At 41.7% G+C, this 27,802-nt stretch overlaps 1 protein-coding gene across 1 annotated transcript in view; it reads left to right on the forward strand.

Moving 5' to 3' along the window:
* ATG7 (autophagy related 7) overlaps window positions 1-27,802 on the forward strand; it is a 220,186-nt gene that overhangs the window by 31,477 nt on the left and 160,907 nt on the right. The window contains exons 8-12 of the mRNA XM_030885613.2: window positions 5,951-6,039; window positions 7,609-7,730; window positions 15,538-15,628; window positions 17,163-17,307; window positions 21,350-21,508. Coding sequence (XP_030741473.2) covers window positions 5,951-6,039; window positions 7,609-7,730; window positions 15,538-15,628; window positions 17,163-17,307; window positions 21,350-21,508 — 606 coding nt within the window. The remainder of the gene's footprint in view (window positions 1-5,950; window positions 6,040-7,608; window positions 7,731-15,537; window positions 15,629-17,162; window positions 17,308-21,349; window positions 21,509-27,802) is intronic.

Raw genomic sequence — 27,802 nt, forward strand, 5'->3', positions numbered from 1 at the left:
CCATTGTTTTCTCCTCCAGATTGTTTATCCCGCCTATCTCATCTAGATAGACCTGCAGAGATAATAATATGCACAAAACCAAGACAGAGCAAAACAAAGCAACAAGACAAAACAAAACAACAACAAACCAATGACAAAAAAAGAAAAGCCTGTAAATAGTTCAAGGTTACAGGTGCCCTTTTTGTGAGGCTGCTTTGTCTGTGTGAAATCCAGGCCCAGCCTCCTTCCTCAGATAGGGCAGTATGTCAGGACACCCTGGAGTAGCTTCTTATGGACCAGAAATAGGTTTAATTGTACGTGTTCTTAAGGAAATTAAGGTTGTCCGGGAGAGATGAAATGTTACCTGGGAATTCAGATAAGGGAAGAGAAGTACGAAATTATACAGATGATACATTGGTTGTTGGTCAAAATCCTGCCCTGTTCCAGAAAGCGTCATCAGACGCTGGGCAGAATGATGGCCTGGTAGGAGTTTAATCATCTCCTTACCTGTGGTCATGAATGGTCACATCCATCCTTCACACTCCTTCCTGCCCAAATGTGCTTTCTAAGATGTGAGTTTGATCTACCTCCTCTGTTTAAAACCTTTCCGTTGCTCCTGTTGACTTCAGGATAAAATTAAATATTTTGCTTGACATTTAAGGCTCCTAAAACCTGATCCTCTCCATCTCTGTAGCCTCATGTCTGGCTGTTCTCCAAGATGCAGCCAGTGCCGTGGCTACAACTGCCCCCTAAACAGCCATGCTTCCCCCCCACGTCTCTGCCTTCAGATATGGGGGTCTCTCGGTCTTCTTTTGTTCACCTGCCTGATGCTGCACTCATCTTCAGGGTCTCCCCTCTGTTTAAGGTTAAGAACAGAATTCCCTAATGTGGCATCTGAGGTCATGTACAGCCTGGCCCCTCTGCAGAGCCCCCAATCTATTCCTAGCTCCCTGTCGCTTTGTACTCCTGCCACTCTGGCCTTCAGCCCTCTCACGAGTGCTGGGCGCAGCCATTACACGTGCCTTTTGCTTGGAGCAAGACTCTCTCCTTTGTCTTTTCCCTTACCCCCTTGTCTAGGCACCGCTTTACTTCCTTCACATTAGAGCTTAGTTTTCTCAAAAGAACCTTCCCAGACCTCTGTAAAAAAGGTTTCTTCTGACTGTGATCCATTCTCACATCATTATGCCTTTGTCTTTTGTTGTTGTAGTTTTCCATTTCACCAGGAGATTGCTCTTTTTCTCCCATTTAATATAAATTCCATGAGGGCAGGTCTTTCTCACTATTGATGTCACCTCACTTGACCTTGTGCATGGTACGTAAAATAAGATAGGATAATTGCATGCATGACAATTTGAACATCCCACGTATGAAGCACCTGGCACACAGTAGGCCTTCAGGAGGTTACTCAGCATGACTTAATGAGTGTTCTCTTTCATGTGAGTTTGCTGCTGTCTGATGAAGGTTGTGCATTTGATAAAGGCTTTCCCAACTTGCATATGCCGCTCAAGTTTATATCCTATGAGTCACAAATGTGTTTATGTTTGTCAGGAGACAGATTATAGGGATACATATGATTTTCAATAGATAATGTAATACAGTAGTTCTTTATTTGTGGTGAAGGGTGGTATATACACAAGGTAGTTTCAAAAGTTTTGTGGGCAAATGGAATTAAAGCATAATGGGATTTTCCCATGGACTTTTTGAAGCCCCCTCATATGTAACCTCTGAGATTAGCTCGACACCTTGGCTCCCTGCCCGAGAAGGCACACATGCGCATCTCAGCTCAGGGGACTCAGGGCCGTGACACCAGATGTGGGTCTCTGGGTCTCTGGCTAAGAGGAAGGGAGGAACTAGCCCACTCGAGAGGGAGCTTGTGGGGTTGCTGAGGTCGGGGAGGTCCAAACCTAAGGTTCTGCCCTCTCAGGTCTGGAACCTTGGTGTGGATGTCAGAAATAGGCACCCGCTCCTGAAGAAGGCTCTCTGCCCTCCACAGGCAGCTGCAGCCGCCATGTGCTGAACTTCACCTTGGAGCTAAGCACTGAGCTGGTCCCACACACACATGATTGCTGGCCTTCACGCGCCCTGCAGAGTGAATAGAGTTGTCCCTGTTTTATGGAGGAGGAGAACGGAAGAGAGGTGAGGGAACAGAAGCTTCTTCACATGTCAAAATGGAAAAATAAACAAACACTTTTCTCTCCCGGAGCCCCTGGCTGGTGTCAGTGGTTCATGAACCCAGTGGCTGACTGAGGCTGGAGGCCACACCTTACCCTGAGGTGCCTTGGAGGAAAGTCCTCAGGATCTGCCAAAGCCTCAGCCAGTGCCAATTGTACGGACCACAGTTCTCTGACACGGCGGCTCCCTAAGTCAGAGCTGACTCTGTGGTCGCTGATGGGCGTTTTCTCCGTGGCTTGGGTTCGAGGCGAACCCATCTTCAGGACCCAGCTGCACACACAGTCTTCTGGGCCTCGGCTTCCTTAGTGTCTATAAGCGGATGATAGTGACACGCTTTCCTCCTCGGAAATGGTTGTGGGAGTTGAGATACTGGGTACTAACGGCGCTACTCAGTTTTACTCACATTTCATAATGGTCCCCACTCTGGTTTCTTAGAGTACTTTATTTTTTCCAAAGAAAATTATCCTTTTTAAAGGAAAATTCTTTTCTGTGAACTAAACCTCAGTCCCCACCTCTTCTATACAAGTAGGGTTTTGATGTCCTGAGTTCTGCAGCTCACAGTCTTTCCCAAAGAAAAGGAAACGTTCTTAGCTCTTTTCAAAAAATGTTTTAAAGGAACCCAAAACAAGGCAGAATAAATGGTCCGCCTTTGAGGAGACTACTCCCCCGATTCACAGGGTTACCACTCAGCAGCCTACAGGGAGGTGGCACCACCTCATGAAGGATGCCCTCTTCAACTCAAAGCTCAGCAGCTCAGGCCGTTTTGACTGGCTCCCTCCCATTCTTTGGATGGGACATGGTTGTTGGTGTGATTGCTTCCTTTTCGACTGTGACTTAGAGTTAAAAATGCCTGTTATGATCTGACTCAGTGCTCTATTGTGTGACGTTGAATGTGTGTGTGTGTGTGCGTGCAAAACTTCACAAAACAATACTCATTGTGATACTCTTTCTATTTTACTCTGTTTTATCTTTGGAAAAAGCATTCGTTGTGACCTACTAAGTGAGTTAACGTCTCATGGAGTTCTTCAGCTCTACTTTAAGCTGTTTTTCTTAGTAAATATTTTACATATGTTTTTCTAATCATCTTCTGTGCATTTTTCAAATGATGAGATTGCACGACAGGGATGCACTGTATATCCATTTGAGCTGGGACAAACACTTTGTAATAACAAATGCAAGCAACTTTGTGACACACATCAAAACATGATTATTATTACATTAAGGATGTCTGAGTATATATGGAAATGATTCTTTAGTTTCTTATGCCTAGAAAGGGCCACTATGCAGCATGACAAACATTTGACTGGCATAGATATGAACTATACGTGTTCCAACTTATGAAGAAATGTAAAGCCCGGTTTAGGAGTGGGATTTGTTTATACTCAGTAGCTCTGTGAGGATATTAACTTCTATCCCATTTTGGGGGTGGAGAAGGGGCAGGGATGTTTGCTTTGCTCTTTTTCCCAGAGCAGTCATTAATGATTGGATGTTTGGGACTTGTTCTGTTACATTAACATTAGCCTTTAATTCTTTGCAATGGTAGAGGAGCAACAATTTGGATGCTACTAGCTGGACTTTCTTCACATAATAATTTGTTTTTTCCCATTGTGGCAGCTGCCTGTGACATTGCCGCGCATTAGGTATTTGGATTTTTAGCATACTTTGAAAACATGTATTTCCCCGCCCGTGTTTCCTATTGCATGAAGTGCTTGGGCGAAAATGACAGCCATTTGCCAGAGAAATATGTTTTATGGGTTCCTTGTGGAAATTTCTCTAGCTGCAGACACTTAGGTTGACAATTTTGCCCACTTTTCTTTCTCACATTCTACCGTTTTCAACAAATCACTTGGTGGACTGGAGCCAGATGATGAATGGCTAGACCACGTCAATGAAATGCATGCTTTCAGCCAAGTAGAATAGAGCGTTGATTTCCTAAACTGACCAAACAGACTCTTGGCTTTTTCCTGATTTGTATTATAAGAGGAAGTGATTTGTCCCAATTCACACAGCTTTAGAGCAAAGACATTACTATACCTCTGAATCCTTGAGCTAAGGATTGTTTCTAAATGCCATAAATAATTTTTTTCCTGTTACCCATATAATATGAACTGGCTTTCTTAGAATTGTACCAACTAATGCTTACAGTGACTAAGGTCCTTTGTTCAATTCCCAAGCACTTAATCAGGATTTTGTATTCAAGTTTGAATCATCCAAGAAACATTACATTGTGTCAAATGCAATCCGTCATTTTCCTGTCCTGGTCTGTGGGTAGGAAGGAGAGTGAGTGGCCTTGAAGTACTGCCACGCTGACCCACCTTTATGTGTAAAAGACAGATTTTCCTCTTTAGCAAATCATTCTTGCTCCATTGCTTCTTTTGGGTCAAGTTGCTGTAATAAATGGATTCTTGGTCTTTTCAGCTTAAAAAAAACGCGTTTTGTTTTTTCCTTACTCCCTCCTCTCATTTGCACTTACTGTCAGAAGTAGACAACTATATATGGTATCTCTTATAACATTCTCATTTATGCGGTTTCAATGTCAATCCAATTTATGTGCTTTACTTATCATTTAGCCTGGACACCACATTTACAGATGCTAAATCTAAGGCCTAAAGAATATTTGAAAATTAGAATGTATCCCCTTTTGTTCTCTGCCAGTTAAGAAAAGATAACCTTGAAACTGATTGAATTGAACAAAGAGGTCAATGAAGTTACCAGAATAGCATCTATTTATGTTGTTTCTATAGTTACCATTGGTTGAGTGCTTGTCATGTGTCCAGTCTCTGTGCTGAGTACAGGTAAGAGTCATCTGTAGACGCTAGAGGAGAAAACTAAGTCAGAGAGAGGCTATGTAAACTGGCGAAGGTCACAAGAGAACAAGTGACTTAGGACAGTGAATAAGAGCCAGGCTTATGACGTCACATTTAAAAACTGCGATTCACATCTCTGTACATAACTAGCATTATTGGCTCTATCCTGCCTACTTCTTCCAAAATAGCCAACCCATAGCCTGTAAGTGCCCTATAAAATTAAGCCTTAGCACAATCTGTGAAGTTTTCGAATCTCTACAGGGCTTTTTTTCCTTCTCTTCAATTTTCTACAAAATTCTATACTTCTTTGAGATGAAGTGACTCATTCATTTTACATGTGAGAAACTTCCAAGATCTTAAGTCGTTTAGCTGTCTCTCTGATCTCTTCTGCTCTGTGGCAGTCTCAGAGCCCCTTTTTAAAACAACTTTCACAGTTTCAGGTAGTTCTGGCCCCTTGTGGTGTAGTGGGCAAGTCGGTCTCCTAACTGCTCTGTCAGCAGTTGAATCCTCTCAACCACTCTGAGAGAGAAGAGTGAGGCTGTCTGCTCCTGTGAAGATTTACAGCCTTGGAAGCCCACGGGGGCAGTTCTGCTCTGCCGTGCTGGTCGCTGTGAGTCGGAAACGACTTAGCGACAGTGAACTTGATGAGGTGTTTTGGAGAATGTCCATCAATTTAGGTTTCTTCGGTGTTTTTTATCTTGGGTTTATCATGGATTAGACTGGGTTGATGGGTTTGGGGAAAGCGAACCACTGACATAAAGTACCCTTATTTCCGCATCGTACCCAGAGTGCCAGACATCACTGGTGAGGCTAACCTTGGTCACATGGTTAAGGCAGTGCTTGCTAGGGTTCTTTCTCTGCTATAAAGTTATTCGTTTCTTCCTTCACCAGGTATCTAATGGTTAATGCTTTAAAAAGGGCAAGGCAGTCTCAACAATGTCTCTCTTGTGAATTTATTCTTGGCTCACTCTGAAAGTCTTTTCTGTTCACAGATAACAGTTGGTGTGTATGACCCTTGTAACTTAGCCCAGTACCCTGGATGGCCTTTGAGGAATTTTTTGGTCTTAGCAGCCCACAAATGGTAATTATAAGTGCGCGCACACACACACGTGTGTGTTTCCGTGTGTCTGTTTGTCTGTATATGTCTGTACGTTTTTGACAATGTGTATGCCTATATCTGGATCACCATTTTTTATCAGATGTGTTCATTTTTTCATAGCAGTCAGGTAGTAAATCAGCCAGAATCCAGTTTCCATCTGTGCCGAGCCCTTAGCTGGGTCTGTAAGGGAGCCGCAGATTCGGGTGGTATTTTACACGGGGAGCCGGAAGTCCCAAGTCCCAACACTGGCCTTCTTCAGCCCTCCCCTTCTGCTGTCTCGGTCACTGTCAGACAGGATTTCCCACTTTCTACCTTCGTCCTCTTTTCCTAACTCTATAAAAACAAAAGCAGAGACTCCAAAAGGCTAATAATTAGTACATAGTTGAATAGATGCTGAAGTTCATTAAGCAAACAAAATTAAAATAATAGCAATACAGTTATCTGCCCTTCAACCTGATTTTTTGAAAAATGACAATTCCAAGCTCTGTCTGAGGTGTGCAGCAATGGGCACTCTCCGACATGGCTGGGAAATGGGTTTCTACCCAAGACCGAAACACCGTGGCCCAGAGGCCTCACTCTTGGGTGTACAACCCACCGAACTGTGTGTTTGGAAGCAAGCCAAGCACGTGCAAGCATGCTTACAGCAGCATGGTTCATAAGAGCTGAAGACTGATAATAACCTAGACGACCTTCAGTAAGGAAATGGAGATTAAATCATGTATTCATTACAATAGACTGCTTCATTGCAGTCAATCTGAAAGCAATAGTGCTACAGGCATTAATATGAATCCATTTCAAAAATACAGTTTTGAGAGGAGTAAACTGGATGTAAAAGGCTATGATCAAATGTCAAAAGTTTAAAAACAGGCAAACGCAACCTGTGTGTTCAGAAGTTAAAGTAGTTGTCTGTGAAAGGGGGTAGTTAGTGACTGGCACGAGACACCAGACAAGTCCCTTTATCCTTCGATGTGTGTACTTTTCTGTACATTGACTCTGCTTAACTGAAAACATTGACTTGAAAGAAGCGAAGGAGACTGGCTGTAATTGGTCCCCAGTGATATATCTATGAGGGGGCTCCGAAAGTTCATGGAAACAGTCTAGCATCTTCCAATTCCATTCTTCCATGAAGCTGTGAAAACCTGTAGAAGCTTGTCTACAGGTGCAGTTTTCCATGGACAAGAGTGGACCCAAGGGTCCAGACCTTAGAGGTTCTTTTTCAAATATCTCAACCTTGGTTTTTGATGTTGTCTACATGTATTTCTGCCTTTAAAGGATTCATATGTCAGAATTACATATGTATGATGTGATTGCTATCTAAAACTCCCTTAGAAAGAAATCACAGCCAATTTAGATTTCAACCTCTAAACACGTAGGCCTGGAAGCCTATATGTATATAATCAGAATCTCAAAAAGGTTCCAGTGGATCCCAGGGTGCCAGAGAAACATAATTAAAATGAATGGAATCTTGTCCACCTGGATTTTCGGTACTTCTGATGCCAGCTCTTCTTTTCCTTCCTTTAAAAATAACAACAAAACGGGGTCTGGCCACAGGAGCAGCCATGTCCGGTCTGTGGAGGTGCTGTGTTTCCGCGACCGCACCTTGCAGGGGGTGAGAGACGTCGTCCACAGCATCGTCTTTGAAGTGAAGCTTCCAGAAATGGCGTTTAGCCCAGGTAATTCACTGCTGTTGGAGAATGCACATAATGATCAGTTTGCAGAAGTCAAATCAGGTCTAGTTTTTCTTCACAATGAAGGGGGTGCGGCTCCCCCTCTTTGCCCCCGTGAGCGCCTCCCTGGAACAGAGCGCCCTCTCTGTGATTCACACAGAACAAGGGCAACGGTTGGCAGCAGGACATTTTCTCCAGGCAGTGTTGTCGGTTTTGAGAACTTATTCTCCCTAGTTTTTGTTTTTATTTAACACAGAAATCTGTATTCCTCTCTCGCTTGAAGGATGAACTAATACTGCACTTAATTATCTATTTGTTGCGTACTTGGCAGTTGGAATCGATCCTGTGCTCCATACAGCGACCCACTCAGCAAAGGTGCCACTTCTCCTTCCACTTTCCCACTTGCCATTTGTGTGGAAAACATCAGTGCCCATTTTATAAATGAGGAAACGTAGCTTCCGTGACCTTTTAAATGTGCATGTGTGAGCCTGTCCATAGTAACTCAGGAGAAAGGCCTGGCAGTCTGCCCCCCAGAGTTCATCGTCTTGAAAGCCCTGTGGTGCAGTTCGACTCACAAAGGGTTGCTGTGACTTCAGCTCAGCTCAGTGGCAGCTGCTTGCATTTGTTTCTTTCCTTGGTGTGCATGTCTTTAGAGGCAGTAGTTTGTGGGAGAATCCCATCATCTTCTTCCACTTTTTTCCGTGAACTTTTTGTATATGTTGTTGCTAGTTGCCGTGTAGTGTTTTAAGACGGCCCATCCCAAAATAATCCCACCGAGTTCTGTGACTTGGATGCTTTTAAAAGTGCTTTCACAAAGTGTACAATCTCTTCTGAGATGTCATTTCTGGAATGCAAAAGTCACAAGGACTCAGGATTGGCCCTGATGACATTTTACAAGTGATCCTATCTGTAGACGTCTCAGAAAGGTTGACAGAGAACTCTGCTTCGTCAGCCAAAGGGAGGAAAGGGCTTAGAGCCCTAGGAAATTCTTTGCCTTTCTGCAGTCTTTAGATCTTCGCATTTGATTTAGCACCCTCTTCTGGCACATTCTAAAATAGCTCCTGTATAATGTTAGCCTGAAGACAACACAAACTAAAGGAGCCCTGGTGAGAGCGCTGGGCTGCTAACCAACCGGACAGCTGATTGAGCCGACTAACTGCTCAGTGGAAAAACGATGTGGCAATCTACTCCCATAAAGATGTACAGCCTTGGGAAATTCCATGAGGCAGTTCTAGCCTTTTAAGTACAAGATGAGTCGTGATCAACTCCACAGCAGTGGGCTCGATGTGATCTTCTTTTACTAAGCTGCAACTTAAAAATAATTGTAGGGGGCTGAAGGGACGTTAACAAGCAAGCAGTGAGTGACTGGTCCAGTCCAGGCAAATCCTGAGCTACCTTCCAGATATGTCTTGTTTAATCCCCACCTCCTCCATAAACGGGGCAAAGGGACAGTGCAGGGGGGCGGGGGGGATCCCATATTTTAAGTTGCTGAGTTACTTCTACTCCCTGATCCCCACAGTACAGCTAATATTTTGTGAGGCTGGCATATAGACAAGGAAATGGTATACATTTTATTTGAAAAAGAGGTTTCTGTAAGTATTGGGTACTAGCTGTGAGGTTGGGGCTCAAATCCACTAACCGCTATGCCGGAGGAAAATGAGGTTATTTGCTCCTGGAAAGTTTTATAATCTGGGAAACCCTATCTACGGTCACTATGATTTGGGATCAACTTGACGGTCATAGGTTTGGATTTTACTGTCTAACAATGCCTTCAATACAGCTTCTTTATGACTGATATAAATGTAGATTGTTCACATTTAGAAAAGACAAATTTTCTTTTTTTCCAAATAGGTTAGTATTTTTTATCTTTAGATATAAATAAAACTTTATGTTGTGTGTCTTTAGGAAGTATCAGCATGATTCTGAATAGTAGTGTGAACTGACAGTATTTAGTATGGTAATACTTTTTAGCATTTCTAAGGCATTCCATCACTGCAAGGGCAGTTAGTATAAGAAGGATTATTTTAAATACTGCAGGCCTTCTTTTGCTCCCTCATGATGCAGCCAAGGCCTCCTTCTAAAGCTAACAGAAAGAACCTTTAGGCAGCTGGCACTCGGGCATCAGACACTGCCAAGCTGGGGAGAGGTGCCCTCATCTTCCGTTCTGCCCTTGGAGGGGTGTACCTGGTTACTCAACCTCAGGAAAACGGAACAGAATTTTCCCCTAAAAGTATTTTCTTGTTAAACTTGTGTTGTTTTCTGTTGCCATTGAGTCAGCAATGACCCATAGCGACCTTATGTAAAACAGGAGGATTGTAGTCCCGTCTGAGCCATCCTGACCATGACTCAGGACAGAGCAACATTTCTTCATGCTGAGCCCCTTGAGGGCCTTCCACCCAAGAAACAACATTCCCAGTGATACAAAGGGTTTTCGTTGTCTAATTTTCAAAAGTAATTTGCCAGGCTTTTCTCCCTAGTCTCTTATTCTGAAATCTCTACAGAATCCTGTCCAGCACAGATAGCCCTGCTGGTATTTGGCATACGAGTGTCAGCCCTTTCAGTGTCACAGTGTCGTGTGAGCCACGCAGGAGGACAAACACATGCGGTTCAGTATGTCTTACAGGTTTAGAGTCTATGGAGGCAGATATGGTATTTGATATATTATTGTTGTAGATAGTATTTTTTGTTATTCATAAAACATTTAAAGTATATAAAGTTTTCTTAGAAAGGGCTATAACATTATTAGTAAAAGGGTTTTTGTTGCAATGACGTTTTGCTTTTGTATCATAATGTTTTGTCTGTACAGTAGGGGGAAGATTAGGTTGGGATTACTAACTATAGGACTAGATTGTGAGTCCACAGTTCCTGTTAAATATTCTTAGCACTGGTAGTGAGTCAATTCTAACTCCCAGTAACCCTATAGGGCAGAACAGAATGGCTTCATAGAGCTTGGAGACAGAATCTTTTTTTTCCCCTGACAGTTTTATTGGCAAATAATTCACATATCACACAATTCAATAGTTAAAGCACATCAAGAAGAGTTTTACAGTTATCACCACAATCCGTTTTGGAACATTTTCATCATTTTTGTATTTATCATTATTAGCTCTCCATTCCACCTTCCCACCTCCCTGCTATACTCTAAACAAAACACGAACAAGCTCACTGTTGTGGACTCAGCTCCGACTCCTGCCACCTCTACAGGACAGGGTATAGCTGCCCTGCTGGGTTTGTTTTAAAACAGTTTTGTTGGCACCTAGTCCACATATTGTATAATTCAATATTTCAATCATTTCATCATATCAAGAAGAATTGTACAATCATTACCACAATCAATTGTAGAACATTTTTCCCTCCCATGGTTAAATCGTCTTTAAAATGAGAGTTGTGTGATTACTTTCAGTTCTAGTGCTCCTCTCTCCCCTCCCCCCTTCATTGTTCACTCCTGAAATCCCTCCACCCTCCCCATACCCCACCTCCACCTCTCCATCCCCTACAAATCCTTGCATCCTTCATTATCTCTATTCATCCACACCTCTGTGCTTCATAAACTGGGAAAATCAATAGAAACAATGAAAAAAATTGAAATAAAGTGGTAAGGATAAACTAATAATAAAGATAAAAATACAAATAATGAGTAAGAAAGAGAAGACCACTCTCAATATTTAAAAAGCCAGGGAAGAAATGTTTGTCATGGAACACGCGGGAAATAATTGCACCTAGAACAAATTCAGGTTGGGTCAATAGGGAGGTCAGCTGACTAAGTATCAAGTTTGAGCTAGCATAATCAAGATTGCAATGATGTCTTTCTGATAGGAAGGCTGTTCGAGACCCTTGCTGGCTAGTGGGTCTGCTAGAGGGTCAGTCTGACTATACTCTGCCAGTGGGTTTGGGGGCCGCACTGTCCTCCTAGCCTTCTGCCAATTGGATGTTCATAATTTTGGCTCTGATGCTTTTCCCTTCATCATATTTGGATTTTGTTATGTCATTATTGGATCATACAAGCTGGTGCGCTTCTTCCATGTGGACTTGGTTGACTCCTCACTTAGATGGGTGCTTATCTGAATACGAGTCTGTTAAGACCTCAGACACTATTCCGATTGATAGCCAGGCTCCATCTGCTTTCTTCACCACACTGTGCGGTAGCACCCTTATCTCCAATAATCATTGCATGAGGGTGAGCGTTGAGCAGGGCCGTGTTATCAGAACTAACTGTTCTTGGATTGGGGCGAGAGTTAAGTTGGAGCCCGGAATCCATCCGCATGTCCATAGCACGTGCACGACTCAGATTTACTTTGGTAGCCATAATATGACACACAAAAAACTCATAAGACCAACTGCACCAATACAGCAACAAACCAACTAGTAAAAAAACAAAACAAAACAAAAAACAGGCTAAAGACAGGAAAACAAAACCCCATAGAAACAAAAAAGTACAACATTGTCAATCATCCCCCTGGGGTATATTGAACTGATCACATTGTCAATTTTCCCAGTGACACAGCCCTCCCAGCACTCTCCTATGCGAGTACATTTCCACCTTGAGCCGCAGCCCATGAGCTGTTCCTCTACATAGTTCCATCTCCCATTTGATGTGGAGACTAAATCTTTTTGGAAGCAGTCAGCCTCATCTTTCTCCCATGAAATGCCTGGTGGACTTGAACTTTTGGCCTTGGGGATTACAGACCAAATACTGTCAGGGTACCTGCCCTAACACATCATCACAGGTCCGGTGTGCAATTGTACAGTGATAATAAGTAAAGATTATAGTAAAGTCATAAAGAGCATGAGAGATAGGAAAGAGATAGAAATAATGGAGTCAGGCACATTTCATGGTAGCAGTGCTCACTTCAGCCCCGCTTGGTGCTTGGTGGTCCACGTGGGGAGAGAGAGAGATATTTAATGCTAACCAAGGCTTTTATATTCTCTGGGGACATGCACGCCCCCTAATTACAGGTGAAGACAAACATCACAGGAGAGGGTTGTGCTATAGGTAATACAGCAATGGGAGGGGAGTGGTTTAGGGGTATACACGCAATAGGAAGAGGAGGGATTGGGGGTATACATGTGACAAGAAGGGCGGATCCTAGATTCAGGATGGCAGCCTAACTTTGGATATTACTGAGTCGGTTTGATCTGTTCTCTAGATCTCCATTTTCAGTAGGGTGTGAACTCTACCTACAGGAACCAAATGGGAGACTGCAAGCCTTTAGGGAGAAGTAGCCCATTATCCTTAGCAGCAGGGAACAGGCCTACCCGTGGTGGGATGAGACAGTAGTCTGGTAACTTTTACCATTAGCTGCAAGCAGTGTTCTAAGTCTAACATATATTTGGGGGAAACAACTTGGGAGAAATCTTTCTGTTTCCCACAAAATACTTAACCAGTGTGCCACCAGGGCTCTCTCATGATATGGTTCTAACTCCTGGTGAGCCTATGAAGGGTTGCCAAGGCCATCCATCTTTGCGGGAGCAGATAGCCTGCTTGTTCTCCCCCTGAGTGGCTGGTGGTTTTGAACCGCCGACATTGCTGTTAGCAGTCCAATGCTTACTTGACAGGATCATTCAAGAAGCATTTTTAATTTAACATGGGATTCGTAATCAAGTAAAATAAGAATTAATTATAGTTTGGAACTATCCCCTTCACCCCAGAAAAAAAAGAACATCTAAATCTTAAACTCTTTAAGAACCTGAGCCTATTATTTTAATTTTACTTTTTCTTGGCATAAAAAGGACCACCCCAGGTGCCTGAGCTCAAAATGAGAAGAGACACACTCTGTTGCAAAATTGGGCCGAAGCTAATTAGCCCATGGTTTCCAGTTGGTTATCCTATCCCAGAAAGAAAAGATTGTGTAAACAAAATCAACACCTCCTAAGTTCCATAATTATAATGAGCAGCAGTCTTTTAAAAAACAAGAAGCAAAGGCTGAAAACTTTCCAAGGAAAGGAACATGGAGATGTTGATAGAAATCTAATACTAGGATGCTGGCCGAACAAGCCCAGTACACAAGTGGAAACAGACATAAAATTTCCCCTCACAGACCTGCACAACTTGATTTTCAGTCAGTTTCTGTTCCTGCAGATACTGCAGCTTGAGACTGTAGTGGAAAGAAACTGCCCCTAGAATTCCGAGACTTTCCTGTGAGCTGTGGGGATTCAATGAGAGGTCAGAAGGGTGAGGGAGTAGGTGGCCCCATGAGCAAGACTTCCCCAGCTGCGATCTCACCAAGAATACGGTAACCAGGTTTCATTAAGGTGACGAGGTGGCAGAAGTGTTCAACAGAGCAACAGAGATTTTTTTAAAGACAATTTTCCAACAGTAGATTGGAGCAGCATTTCTCTGATGTGACTCCTGAAATATTCATTAGTATTATAGCGCAAAGGAGGGAGATAGGGAGAGAGCCGAGTATGTTTGGTAAACAAAGTCAAATAAAACAAACTGGTGTCTTGGCTGAATGCTGCTCAGCGTGTGTTTATCTTCCCGATGTGCAATATGAATGTCCAGATTTAGGCAGCGGGATGGGTACACAATATCAACATATAAGCCATCTTCAAGCATATCGAGTTACAAGATGCTTATTATCTACTGGAATTAATTACAGAGGGTACCACTATTGCTGTCGACTCTGTTCATGGAAACCCTACAGGACAGAGTAGAACTGATTCATAGGTTTCCTGGGATGTCATTTTTATAGGAGCAGATCACTAAGGGTTTTCGGCCCCACAGCCACTGGTGGGTTCCAGCAACTGAACTTTTGGTAATCAGGCAGGCGCTTAACCATTGTACCATCAGCGCTCCTGGGGGCTCCCATAAACCCACTGCTGTGCACTCTCTCCGCCCCATCGAGACCCTCTCAGCAGAGCAGAACAGCCCCAGGGGGTTGCGAAGGCTGTGTCCCTTTGTGGGAGCAGAGGCTGCCTCATCTTTCTCCTGCAGAGTGGCTGGCGGGTTCGAACTGCCCCAGACTTAATCCTCTTTGCCATCAGGGCTCCTTTAAGGCCACAGAGCAGGGTTTAAGAGAGAGGCCATTGAAGAAGGGATACATTAGGGAAAGGGCAAGTCTGAATGGACCAGGATGAGCTTCCAGGAGAGGCAGTTTCACAGGGGGACAAGCCCCTTGGATTGTGACTTTCACACAGGTGCACAATGAAGAAGTTGTCAGGCTGAGAAGGAGGACCTGGTAAGGTTGGGGCCAAAGGGACCCACTGAACTCACAAGTTCCAAATCCTAACAGGAACATCTGTGGAACGTGCCTGGCCCTCACATTCGCTTGTGTTCTTTCTCTGGGCCACCCTATGGTGGTTATACGCCCATGCCAAAGCCTCTCCAACTCAGGGCTGTGGAATTGAGTGACCCCACAAGGGAGTGTGGAACTGTCCTTTTGGCTTGCTGAGATTTTAAATCTTTCCGGGAGCCAACAGCCTCTTCTCCCTTGGCGAAGGTGGTGGGTTCGAACTACTGACTTTTTGGCAAACGTCTCAGTGCATGGCCCGCCATGCCACCAGGGCTCCTTAAGCATCCCAAAGAGAACTGTCTCTTTTGGAGCAATGTCTGCTAAATGCAGAAGCTGAGGACTATGTCAGAAGCCCCTCCACTGCTTGAGTTTGAGGACCTTTGAACAAGATTTCTAGTTGCTGTGGTTGATTGGGAGGCAGCTGTGGCAAGTTGGTAGAAACTCAGACTTTTGGAGAAAGCAGTAAATTAAGTTTGTGAATGCATGGACCAATTTTAATGTTGATCTTTTAAAAGTAAGCTTTGTGTTATTTTGTTTCTCTCTTCCCTTTTCATTAAACTTATTGTTTTATTTGCCTTAAGATTGTCCCAAAGCAGTCGGGTGGGAAAAGAACCAGAAAGGAGGCATGGGACCAAGGATGGTGAACCTCAGTGAATGCATGGACCCCAAAAGGTACACTCGGGAAGCTGCTCTCAGCATGTGGATTTTTGTAACCAGGCTCTGTCGGGGTGATGGCATCAGCCAATTCCAGGGGGCATTATTCCCAGAGACAGTGATTCTTAATTTCAGGTTGATTGTAAGACTTACTATTCATGATGGGTATTCTCAACGGCACTTGGTGGTTCATCGATTCTTCTAGATATTCTAAATTATGTTCTTGGTTCAAGCTCACATTCTCAGACGTGTACGACGACACTACCTTTCAGTTCTCACTCACTACCTTTAACTTTGCTGTTGGGTGCAAAACTTGATACTGGTAAGGAACATTTCAAAGAAAGCAATATTGAGAGGAAGGTGTAAACACATCCTTTATTGAGGAGGCACGGAAGAAGTATCTCAGTTTTCAGTACAGGGAACAACTTTCAACTGGTGTATTTCAACTGTGACCTTGACTACCAGGAGTGCAGTGTCAAACGTGGTTCATTGCTAGAAATTGCTCAGGACCATAATTAGCATGTCCCTGTGGTGGTGTCAGGTAGCAGAGGACTGCCAACTGCAAGACTGGTGGTTCAAACCCACCAGCTGCTCCTGGGAAGAAAGAAGAGGCTCCTATACAGATTTGCAAAACCTCGGAAACCCTATCTAGCCTTGCTATAAGACAGCAAGGAATAAGGAACAATAAGGAACTCTGGTAGCATAGTGGGCTCCGCATTGAGCTGTTAACCACAAGGTCAGCAGTTTGAACCCACTAGTAGCTCTGAGGGAGAAGATGAGGCTGTCTGCTCCTGTAAAGATTTAAAGTCTTGGCAGTATAAGACATGACAGAATAATAATAATTGATAAATTATCAAGGATTCATGAGGGAGGAGGGGCAGGGAGGGAGGGGATAAAATGAGGAGCTGATACCAAGGGCTCAAGTAGAAAGCAAATGTTTTGAGAATGATGAGGGCAACAAATGTGCAAATGTGCTTGACACAATGGATGGATGTATTGATTGTAATAAGAGTTGTATGAACCCCCAGTAAAATGATTTTTAAAAGGAGAAAAAAAGATTTGAAGTCTTGGAAAGCCAAAGGGACAGTTCTACTCAGCCCTATGGGGTCGCTATGAGTTGGAATTGACGGTAGTAGGTAAATGTGGAGTTTTTGTGTAAGCCACAGTCGACTCGATGGCAGTGGTGTAATGGCATGCAAGGAACCCTGACTGTGCAGGGGTGAAATGCTGGACTCCTTTCCAAAAGGTTGACGGTTCAAAACCACTAGGTGTTCTGAGGGAGAAAGGACCTGGCAGTCTGCTCCCATGAAGATTTCAATCTTGTAAGACATATGGGGCAGTTCTACTCTGACCTAAGGGTCACTGTGTGTCCGAATGGACTCACAGCACACAACCACAACACAATGGTATGCAGTCTTCCCCGTTACCCTCAGGCTTCGTCCTGTTTTCCCTTTGATCCCAGTTTCCTCATGGTTTGGCTCCTGCTTGAGGACAGGACTCGGCTATCAGTGAGTGACTGGCTGAATAAATCCACAATTCTCCCATGTTCTAGGCTAGCCGAATCATCTGTGGATCTAAATCTCAAGTTGATGTGTTGGAGATTGGTCCCAACTTTGGACTTGGACAAGGTCGTCTCGGTCAAATGTCTGTTGCTTGGAGCTGGCACCTTGGGTTGTAACGTGGCTCGAACACTAATGGTAAGTGAGAGGGCGCTGAGTGGTTCCCTTGTTTTACGGTACAAGGTTGCCTCGGTCTCCCAGATTTATCTGGCCTAACCATTTCCCCCCAACCCCTGCCCCACCCTTCTTTCGTACAGTCATTTTCATTGTAAACGTTCTACATGCTTTTATTATCAAAATTCAATCAATGTAGGAGTCCATAAGTTTTCCTTCCACTCCAATCCCAAAGTCCATTTCCCAGAATTAACCAGACTTCATAGATTAATCTACAGTGTATCTTTTCCAGACATTTTTTTGTAGGGCTTTATATAGAGAAAGCTGTTAGTGTCTTTGTTATTACTTTTTTGATACTTATAAAATTTGGATCACATTCTACATACTGTTTATAATAGGCTTTTATTTTTCACTAAATTAAAATGATTATGGGTATCTTCCATATTATATATACACAGTATTTTCTTATGTGACTATCAATTTTTAGGTTATTTTCCACTTTTTAAATATTAGTGACTGTTGAAATTGACATTTTTATACTTGTATCTTTTCATATCCATGATATATATAATTTAGAATTATTTTTTATACGAAATGACCTGCTAAGAACATTATTCTCCTAGAAACATGTTACAGAGCTTTCTCCCATCCATATGTTAATTTACTTGATTGAAAAGTAACATCTCATTATTGTAATTTAAATTTCTTTTCACTGTGAGAGTAAATTTTTTTTTCTTTTGTGAATTTTGTTTTCTCTATACATACTCTTTGGACTATTTCTTTCATTGTTGTGGCATTCTTTTTTTCAATTGTGGGTGCTAGCTTTTTTTCTGTAATATGATATAAATATTTTTGTCTAAACTCTCTCGCCATATACAAATTTATAATTCTTCTGTTATTGATAATCCTTTCCTTTATGGTTTTTAGAACTCTTGTTTTTTTATGTTTAGGTCTTTATCAATGTGGAATTAATTTTTTTATATGCAGAGAGGTAAATATTTAACTTTTCCCCATTAAATGAGTAGTCAGTTGTTTTAATAGTACTCATTCTATAACACAAATAATCTTTTTGTTACCTTTATCAAATATTAAATCTTATATACTTGGTTTTCTTTCTGGATTCTCATTAATCCTTGATAATTTATAATTTTTTTTTCATGTCTTACACTGTATCTGGTCATCTTTCTAAGCTCTCTTAGGTGCAGTCGTTTTTTATTTGATTATTTAAAATTATCAGTTGATTAGTAGTCTACACCAATATTTATATGTCCTTTTCCTTTGCCTTGCATTATATTATTGGCTAAAACTCTATAATGATGCTGAATAACAGCAGTGAGGGTGGGCATCTCTGTTCTCTTACTAATTTAATGAGACTGCCTCTTGGGTTTTACCTTTAACTTTTGGATTTGGTATCCGTTTCTGCTAAGTGCTCTTTATAAGTTGAAGAAGCTGATTTCTATTTCTACCTTACTATGAGTTTATATTAGAAATGATTGTTGACTTTTAGCACATTCATCTATCAAGATAAAGTATTCTAATGCTCAACATTTCTAGAATAATCCATATTTATTCATGGTGTTTAATTCTTTCAGTATGTCATTTGATTCAATTGGTAATATTTCTTGTAATTTTTACATCTATATTCCTAGGTAAAGTCAATCTATAGTAATGTTTCCTCCTGTAACATCTTTTTTTTTAGCTGGTTTATACTTGCTTTATAAGATAAACAGCAAATTTTCTGTCTTTATCTATGTTCCTCAACTTTTTTCATTGTGTGACGTATCTGTTCCTTTATTGTTTCAGTTATAAATCCCCCGGGGCCTGGTGCCTTTTGGAATTTGTTGAGGGGGCAGTGATTCTTAGGAGACTTTTATGATTTTTTCTATGTAGATTGACCCTGTTTGTTTTGATATCACTTGAATCTGTTTTGCCAGGTTTATTTTATTGTCTTTCCTCATTTCTAGAATTATGTGTTTAGTTTCTCTTATCAATAAACAGAATTTATAAAGTCAGAGTAGCTCCATTACGGAAATTTCATAGTACAGGCAGTCCCCAGCTTATGACTAGACAACCCTACCCTTTACTGTTTGTTAATTTACCCCCACTTTGAAAGGGTTGAACCAGCCCCTACTTGCAACAAATGCCTTATCCCAGTCATTATCACTTGGCTGCTCATGCAGCTTTTAAATAATTGGCACGGCTTTGAACTTTCTCTTGCACTGAAGTAAGGTTGAATAAGAGCTGTATGCACCTGTTCCCACTGAGAGAGAGAGTTAGGAAGTGATCTGGCGCATAGCCTGGGGACTGCCTGAATAACAGTTACAGATTAAGAAAAGAAGGCACCCATTCTATATCCTTGAGAAACTCACAGTTCCTCCTTTCACTTACCTCCTTCCAGTGTTTCATGTGTATTTTTACATCTTATTTGAGATATAGTTATGTTCCTTGCTTTCATCAGTTAACATTGTAAATATTTTCCCATATAATTGAAAATGATTACCATAAAGCATCTTTACTAGCTATAGAATATGCTATCTTGCAGGATGAAACACAGTTTACCAAAACACTCCCCTAATGTTGGCCATCAGCATAGTTTCCACTTGTTTTACAGTCATAAATAATGTTGCAAAGAACACTTTTGCATTCAAATCTTCATTAGTATTTCAGATGATTTCATTAAGACAGGTGGTTTGAATTAAGTCAAAGGACATGAGTGCTTAAATTCTAGAGGCAATTTGCCAAATTGTTTTCTAGAGAAATTGCTCAAATTTTCACTTTCAACCAGCAAGATTTCTTTCTCACTGCCACAAACTCACCAGCACTGAGTTGTAATTTTCTTTAATCCTTGCAGGTTAGCCATTTAACTGGGTAGCATTCCTGGAAGCCGAAAGCTAAGTGAAAGTCCACCTGCATGTCACAAACCAACGGCATGTTTTAAATTTACCTGGCTTTCTGCCCACTGCCCTGGCATGTTCCCAGACGGCGTCCTTTGCTATCCACTCAGCAATTGCTTGAGGAATGCAACTACTTCAGAAATAATTTTCTCCAAGCCAACCATTTAGATTTTTCCACACTTTTATTTCCCCTCCTTTGTAAACCGCTTCCCCACTGCCCTGGAATCACAGCAGCAGTATGTTGTAAATTGCTTAGCTGGTGAAAACCTATAAAACTCAGGGGTGGGGACAGACTGCAGTTAGCCAGAGGCTTCAAAACAAGGAGGTAATCTAAACTCTGCTTTTGAAAGGTGGATTCTGGTCTGTCATTCTCAACCCTGGAATAGAATCTTGGATTCATATTGATTATGACCCCCACCCCCTGGCATCACCAACCCTATTCAGTCTCAAAGTCCACAATGGAAAGACATTAAAAAATGAGGGAGATTAGAATCTTAGTTTTGCAGTCAATCCTATAAGGCTTCTCTGGGATCACCGTGCTTATTGATGATCTACTCAAGTGCAATCACTGATCTTTTCTGCAATTTGTCAAAGGGATCCAACTAAGGAATTTAGAGATCCTTTTCAACTTAAAAATGTTGTGACTTTATAAAAGTTGAGATATTATTGAAGCCTGTGAAATCATGAAAATGATTTCTGATGTGTAGCATCATCCCACAAATCCCAGATAATTAACAATTTTTGCCTCATGAAGATATAGTACAAAATATTCTACAATGCTCCCAAACACTCCCTGCCATCAAGGCAATCAGACTGGGAAATCAGCTATAAGCTATTTTTTTCCTGAGGAGTTCAGGTCTTATGGGACTTGTCTCCAAATCCTTCTCAGGTGCCCTTGTCAAAAATAATTGGGTGTTCAGTCAGACCCACTCTGACACTGCCCAGTTCCATTCCTGCAGGAAACCGAGCACTGGTGATGTGATTACTTTGTTTTTTAAAGGAAGTTGGCATTCTGTTGATTAAAAATGAAATTTGCACAATTCAGTTTCTGAAGCTCCTTTATTTTGAAGTTCCCAAGCTACTCTAAAACAAAGTCACTTCTAGGGAGTTCAAGAGAGGTAGACTGTGAACCATTCATCAGAGAGCCACTATGATGTCCTTTCTCCCTGCAGGGCTGGGGCGTCAGACACATCACATTTGTGGACAACGCCAAGGTCTCCTACTCCAATCCTGTGAGGCAGCCTCTTTATGAATTTGAAGATTGCCTAGCTGGTGGTAAGGCCAAGGCCCTGGCTGCAGCAGATCGGCTCCAGAAAATATTCCCCGGAGTGGTATGTTGATGCTTTTTGGGAATGTCAGAGGTTTACTCCCATCTTCTTTAAGTATTTGAGGCTTGGACAACAAGAGTCCAGCATTTGCCACTTGGTACTAGGCACTCCTCGAGTGAGCCTCTGTGTCCTCATCTTGGAGATGGGGGTTAAAAAAGAAAACAAACCCTCATGTATGATTGTGAGAATTATATGAAGAATGTATGAAAAAAATGTACTGCAAGTTGCAAAGTGAGTTTAAGTTGAGGATTTGTAGGGTATGTATATTTTTGCATCCCATATTGTTCAGAAATAGTATTATTGTGGCTCTAATATAGTATATTATTTTTCTTCTACTACCCGAATACTTCTGAATCGGACCCAAATCTCTGGCAACAACCTGTCAATGTACTGCTGCAACTGCTGTTGAATAGTCTTCAGCAAAATTTTACTTGCATGTGTTATCAATGCTATTGTGCTAGGATTTGTACAATCTGTTGGATCATCTTTCTTTGGGATGGGTACAAATCTGGATCTTTTCCAGTTGGTTGACCAAGTAGCTATCTTCCAAATTTCCTGACATAGATGAGTGTGTGCCTCCAGTGCTTCATCAGCTTGTTGAAATATTTCAGTTGGTATTCTGTCCATTTCTATAGGCATGTTTTTGGCTAATGCTCTCAGAGCAGTTTGGACTTCCTCCTTCTGTACGAATGGTTCTTGATCATATGCTACCTCTTAAAATGGTTGCATGTTGACTAGTTCTTTTTGGTACAGGGGCTTTCTGTGTTCTGTCCACCTTCTCATGCTTCCTGCATCATTCGGTATGTTGTCCATAGAATCTCTCGAGGCTTGAAAATTTTCTTGAGTTCTTTCAGTTTAAGATGTGCTGAGTGTGTTTTTCTTTTTTGGCTTTCTAACTAAAAGTCTTTGCACATTTCATTGTAATATTTTAATGTGTCTTCTTGAGCTACCCTTTGAAATTTTCTGCTCAGCTCTGACTTTATCATTTCTTTTATTTGCTGCAGCTATTCTGTGATTGAGAGCAAGTTTGAGTCCCTTCTGACATCTGCTTTGATTTTTTTTCTTTCTTTCCTGTGCTTTTATTGACCTTTTTACTTTTTAAATATATTATGTACTTAATGCCATCCAACAGCTCATCAGTTCTACTGTCAATACTCAATGCATCTAATCTGTTCTTCAGATGTTGTTGAAATTCAGGTGGGGTACACCCAAGGTTGTTTTGGGGTTCTAGTGGACTTGTTTTAGTTTTCTTCAGCTTTAAACTGAACTTACATACAAGCAATTGATGGTCAGTTCCCTGTTCCACAGTCAACCTGGCCTGGTTTTAGCTGCTGATATTGAACTTATCCAGCACCTCTTCCTACAGGTGTAATAAATTTGATTTCTGTGTATTCTTTCTGGAGAAATCTATGTCTGTAGTAGACTTTGTGTTGTAGAAAAAGGGTATTTGCTATGAAGAAGTTGTTGGTCTTGTAAAAGACCATCATGTGATTCCCAGCTTCAGTTGTATCACTGAGATCTTACTTTTCAACTACTTTTCTCTTTGTCTTCAACTTTTAATTGCCAGTAGTTACCACTGCATTTTGATTGCATGACTGATCAATTTCAGACTGAAGGCTTTGGTAGAATTTTTCAGTTTTTGCATCATTAGTTTTAGTTGTTGCATAAATTTGAATAATGGTTGTTTTGATTGGATAATCTTGAATTCTGATAGATATTATCTTATCACAGATAGCATTGTACTTGAAGATAGAAATACCCTTTTTGTCAATGAATGTGATGCCATTCCTTTGGATTGTGTCATTTCCTGCATAGTAAGCCATTTGAGTTTCTGATTAACAATGGACAGCACCAGCCCATTTCAGCTCACTAATACCTGGAATGTCAATTTTTATACATGCCATGCCATTTTTGACAACTTCCTAATTTCCTAGATTCATACTTTGCATATTCCAAGTTCCTGTTTGTTATTGATACACACATCTGTTTCTTCTTCTTTTGAGTTGTGCCCCACGAGCAGATGAAAGTCCCAAAGCCTTTGCTTCCACAGGCTTCACTCCGTCCACGTCATTAAAGTCGACTCTACTGTGAGAAGGCAGCTCTTTGTCATTTGGATTTGGAGTGCCATCCAACCGGAGGGGCCCATCTTCTCAGGCACTGTCTCTGAGAATATTCTGCTTATTTTCATGAGGTTCTCAGTATCTGACGATACTTGGATGCTATCCATAAGGTTTTCCGTGGCTAATTCCTCGTAAGTGCACAGCCTCTTCCATCTTCATACTCTGTTGTGTAAATCAGAACAAGGGCATACTGCATGGTTTAAAATCAAGAAAGGTGTGCGTCAGGGTTATATCCTTTCACCATCCTTATTCAGTACTTTGTGTTAAGAAGCTTGATTATATGAAGAATGCAGCATCAGGATTGGAGGAAGATTGAACATGTCAAGGATTTTGTCTTGCCTGGATCCACAATTAATGCTCATGGAGCAGCAGTCAAGAGATCAAATGAAAAAAAAAAAAAAAGCACAACTTTCCTCTCGTTCTTTAATGCTTCCTCCCCGCCCCCCACTATCATGACCTTAATTCTACCTTACAAATCAGATTAGACCAGAGCATGCACACTGCTACAGATAAGAGCCCGAAACACAGGGAATCCAGGAGAGAGAAACTCCTCAGGCCAACAGTGAGAATAGAGATACCAGGAGGATAAGGGCAAGGTGGGGAGAGAAGGGGACTAGATCATAAGGATCAACATATACCTCCTGCCAGCGGGACGAACAACAGAAAAGGGTGAAGGGTGACAGAGGATGATGTAAGATATGAAAATAATAATCTATAATTAATCAAGGGTTCATGAGGGAGGGAGGGTTAGAGAGAGAGAGGGGAAAGAGCTGATACCAAGGGCTCAAGTAGAAAGAAAATGCTTTGAAAATGACGATGGCAACATATGTATAAATGTGCTTGACACAATGGGTGAAAGTATGGATTGTGATAAGAGATGTAAGAGCCCCCAACAAAAGTATTTAATTAAAAAAGAAAAGATCAAATGATTTGTTGCACTGGGTGAATGTGCTCCCCAAGACCTCTTCAAAGTGTTGAGAAGCAAAGATGTTACTTTGAGGACTAAGGTGTATTTTCAATTGCCTCATATTCATATGAAAATTAGACATGGAAAAATTAAGACCAAACAAGAATCGATGCATTAGAATTAAAGGGCTGGCAATGAATTTTTGTAAGTACCACAGATTACCAAAAGAACAAACAAATCTCTCTTGGAAGAAGTATAGCCAGAATGTCCCTTAGAAGCAAGGATGGTGAGACTTCATTTTGACTTAGACTCACTTACTTTGGACATGTTGTCAAGAGAGACCAGTCCTTGGAGAAGGCCATCATGCTTGGTAAAGTAGCAGGGCAGCAAAAAAGAGGAGGACCTTTGGCAAGATGGATTGACACAGTGGCCACACCACAAGCTCACACAGAAGAGCAATTGTGAGGAAGGCACAGGACTGGGCACTGTCATTAAGCTGTACGCAGCCTTGCTGCGAGTCAGAACCAGCTCGATGTCACCTACACACAACAAGAGCAACCACCAGAATACTTGGTAGTTACTGAGTACAGGTCTATGAAAGTACATGGACTGTGCCGCTCTCTGTGAAGAAGGACGGTTGGGCTACACCGTAAGCTTTTTGCTCTGGCGGTTTCTTATTTTTGAGTTGCATCAATTTATTTTAAAAATTTATTATTATTTTTTTAGCATCACTTACTTTAAAAGCACCAGATAATGCAAGACAGGTCATTTGACTCAAAATCTTGCCAGTTTTGGTTTGTGTTGTTTTGAGGTCATTCAGAAAACAGATTCTGCATTCTTTCATGCTTACCCAGCCTATCTGACAGAGGTTAGATTAGGTGTCTCTGAAACATATGCTTCGTCTGTACTTAATGGGCGGCAAGAGGCTCTCAGGCCCAGCCAACAACAGCCTGCCTTCGCTGAGGTTCTCTGTTAGTCACTCAGTGTTAGAGTCAGTCATCCATTTAAACAGCCCTTGCTTTAGAAACAATCTTGTTGGTGTTGTCCGTTTCATTAGTGTTATCGAGGAACACCATTTACTGGGTTTAATTCAGTAGTATTCAAGACCCACTGTGTACTAAGTGCTACAAGAAATAAGGATAAGGTATAGCCCTGCCATAGAAAGGCGTATTTCTACTGTGACAGTGGTACATATCAAACAATTCCCAAATGCCAGTGGCTTACAGTTGCAAACAGTTTTTCCAGACTCGGGTCAGCAGGCTGGCTGCGGTTCAGCTCCTGAGCTAGGCTGGACTCCAGGCTTTGCGTCGGGCTCAGGTCTGCCCTGTCCATTCGTATCTCACAGACAAGCTGAAGGAGCACCTGTCATCTGGGATCTACACTTGTATTGGTGGAGGGTTGAATATTGAAAGGGTTGGGTTGTCTGGTGATATTTGATTTAGGAAAAGTACTTATGGGTAACATACTTTGTAAAAATGCCCTATTTTGCAATGATGATACATTCACAGGAAGGTGCCCGGAACTGTACATGGAGGTCCTGTGGACCCTTGCTCAGCAGTCCACTTTCCTCAGGGGAATAGGTGGTTTTAGCCCTTTAGCACACGCCTTCAGAATCACAAAGGCTGACTTTAACAAAACTATGTTCTAAATAGATATGTGTGTGTATATATGTGTGTACCTGAAGGGGTTCTAAAATATATGACGGGGCTTCAAAAATCACAGAAAAGTGAAAATAAAAGATAACAGAATTTTTCTATGAAATTTTTGACACCCCCGCATACTTGCCCCAAGCCATATTCTGGTCCCAGACCTTCCAGTTGTGAAATTCATGAGTTGAACCTGGATGCAATTCCTGGAACTGTTCCTTCTGTCCCACCACTGTGGGCTGCATGGACCTCCAGCACTCACACGGCTAGGAGACTCCAGAGGTGCTGCTCCCCAGAGCAGAGAGAACGCACTGGACACAAGAGGACTTAGTTGACACCCAAATGGTCATCAAACTAGAGCTGGACATTAAAGGTGCACAGCTTCTAGAAGGAAGCACCATAGTGGTCTTGTGGTAGGCAAGGGCATTTTTAGGACCCAGTGAATACTGACCATCAATGGAAAATTGTTAACCAGACCTCGTAAAAATGGAAAGCTTGTGCTTCTTAAAAAGTTGAAATAAGAAAAAAAAAAAAAAAAGAAGTTATCCTGGAGTCAATGTTGTCCGTGTGTGTCAGAGCAGAACTGGGATCTATAGGGTTTTCAACGCCGATGTTTCAGAAGTAGCTGCCTGGCCTTTCTTCTGAGAGCCTCTGGGTGGATTCAGATTCCAGCCTTCCAGTGAGCCGGTAAGTGGTAACCATCCCACCACTCATTGGCCGCAGACACGTATTAAGGGTCTGAAAAGGTTGACCAAACAGAAACTATCCAGTGTACCTCTATTCAAAAATTTTATCTCGAATCCATCAAGAACTCCTTAAATTCACAGCCAAATCACAGAATCTAGACCCAGGCAAGTTGGCACGTTGTTAACCATCACCCTTTTACGATGGGGTCCTTCCTTCCCTTTGTCATTAATATCCCAAATAGTCTAGCATAAGTGCACAGTGTCAGATAAGGAGATAGTCAATCACTGAAGAATAGGTGTAAATTGAAAAAGAATGTTTTAAAAGAGAAAATTGAGGGATATTTTGAGAGAATTTAAAGATTACACATTGTTTAAAGGATACACCTCTCGATGACAATGTGCGGGCCCAAGTGAAAAGCAAATTTAAATTGTGACATAACTAGAATTGTGAACACTGAATTTTATGGTAGGAAAAATAAAATTGTTGATATTTTTAAAAGAACTATAACTCAATCATAAGGAGACAGAAAAAGCATTTTTTTTAAAAGAGACAAGAGACTTAGAAAGTCACTTTCAAAATGCTCAAACTCACTAGTCAGCAGGGAGAGGCAAATTGAAACTGTAAGGACCCACTCAAGTGGCTACAATGAAAAAGGCTGAACACGAATGTGGCCAGCAACCCCAACTCTCATACTCTGCTAAATGAAACCATTTGAAAATTAGTATAGCAGTTACCTAGAAAATTAAATAGGCACCGATCCTATGCCCTAGTTAATTCCACTTTTAGGTAGTTACCTAAGGAAAATGAAAACATAGATAGACACAAAAAGACTCTTGTACAAGAATTACTCTTAATCACTAAAATCTAGAGATAACCCAACTAGTTATCAACAGGAGAATGGACAACTTGTGGCGTATTCATACAACAGAAGAAGTAT

The sequence above is a fragment of the Echinops telfairi genome, unplaced genomic scaffold, assembly GCF_000313985.2.
Source record: "Echinops telfairi isolate 266 unplaced genomic scaffold, ASM31398v2 ScPeMD7_31;HRSCAF=116, whole genome shotgun sequence".
In the NCBI taxonomy this organism is placed as follows: domain Eukaryota; kingdom Metazoa; phylum Chordata; class Mammalia; order Afrosoricida; family Tenrecidae; genus Echinops; species Echinops telfairi.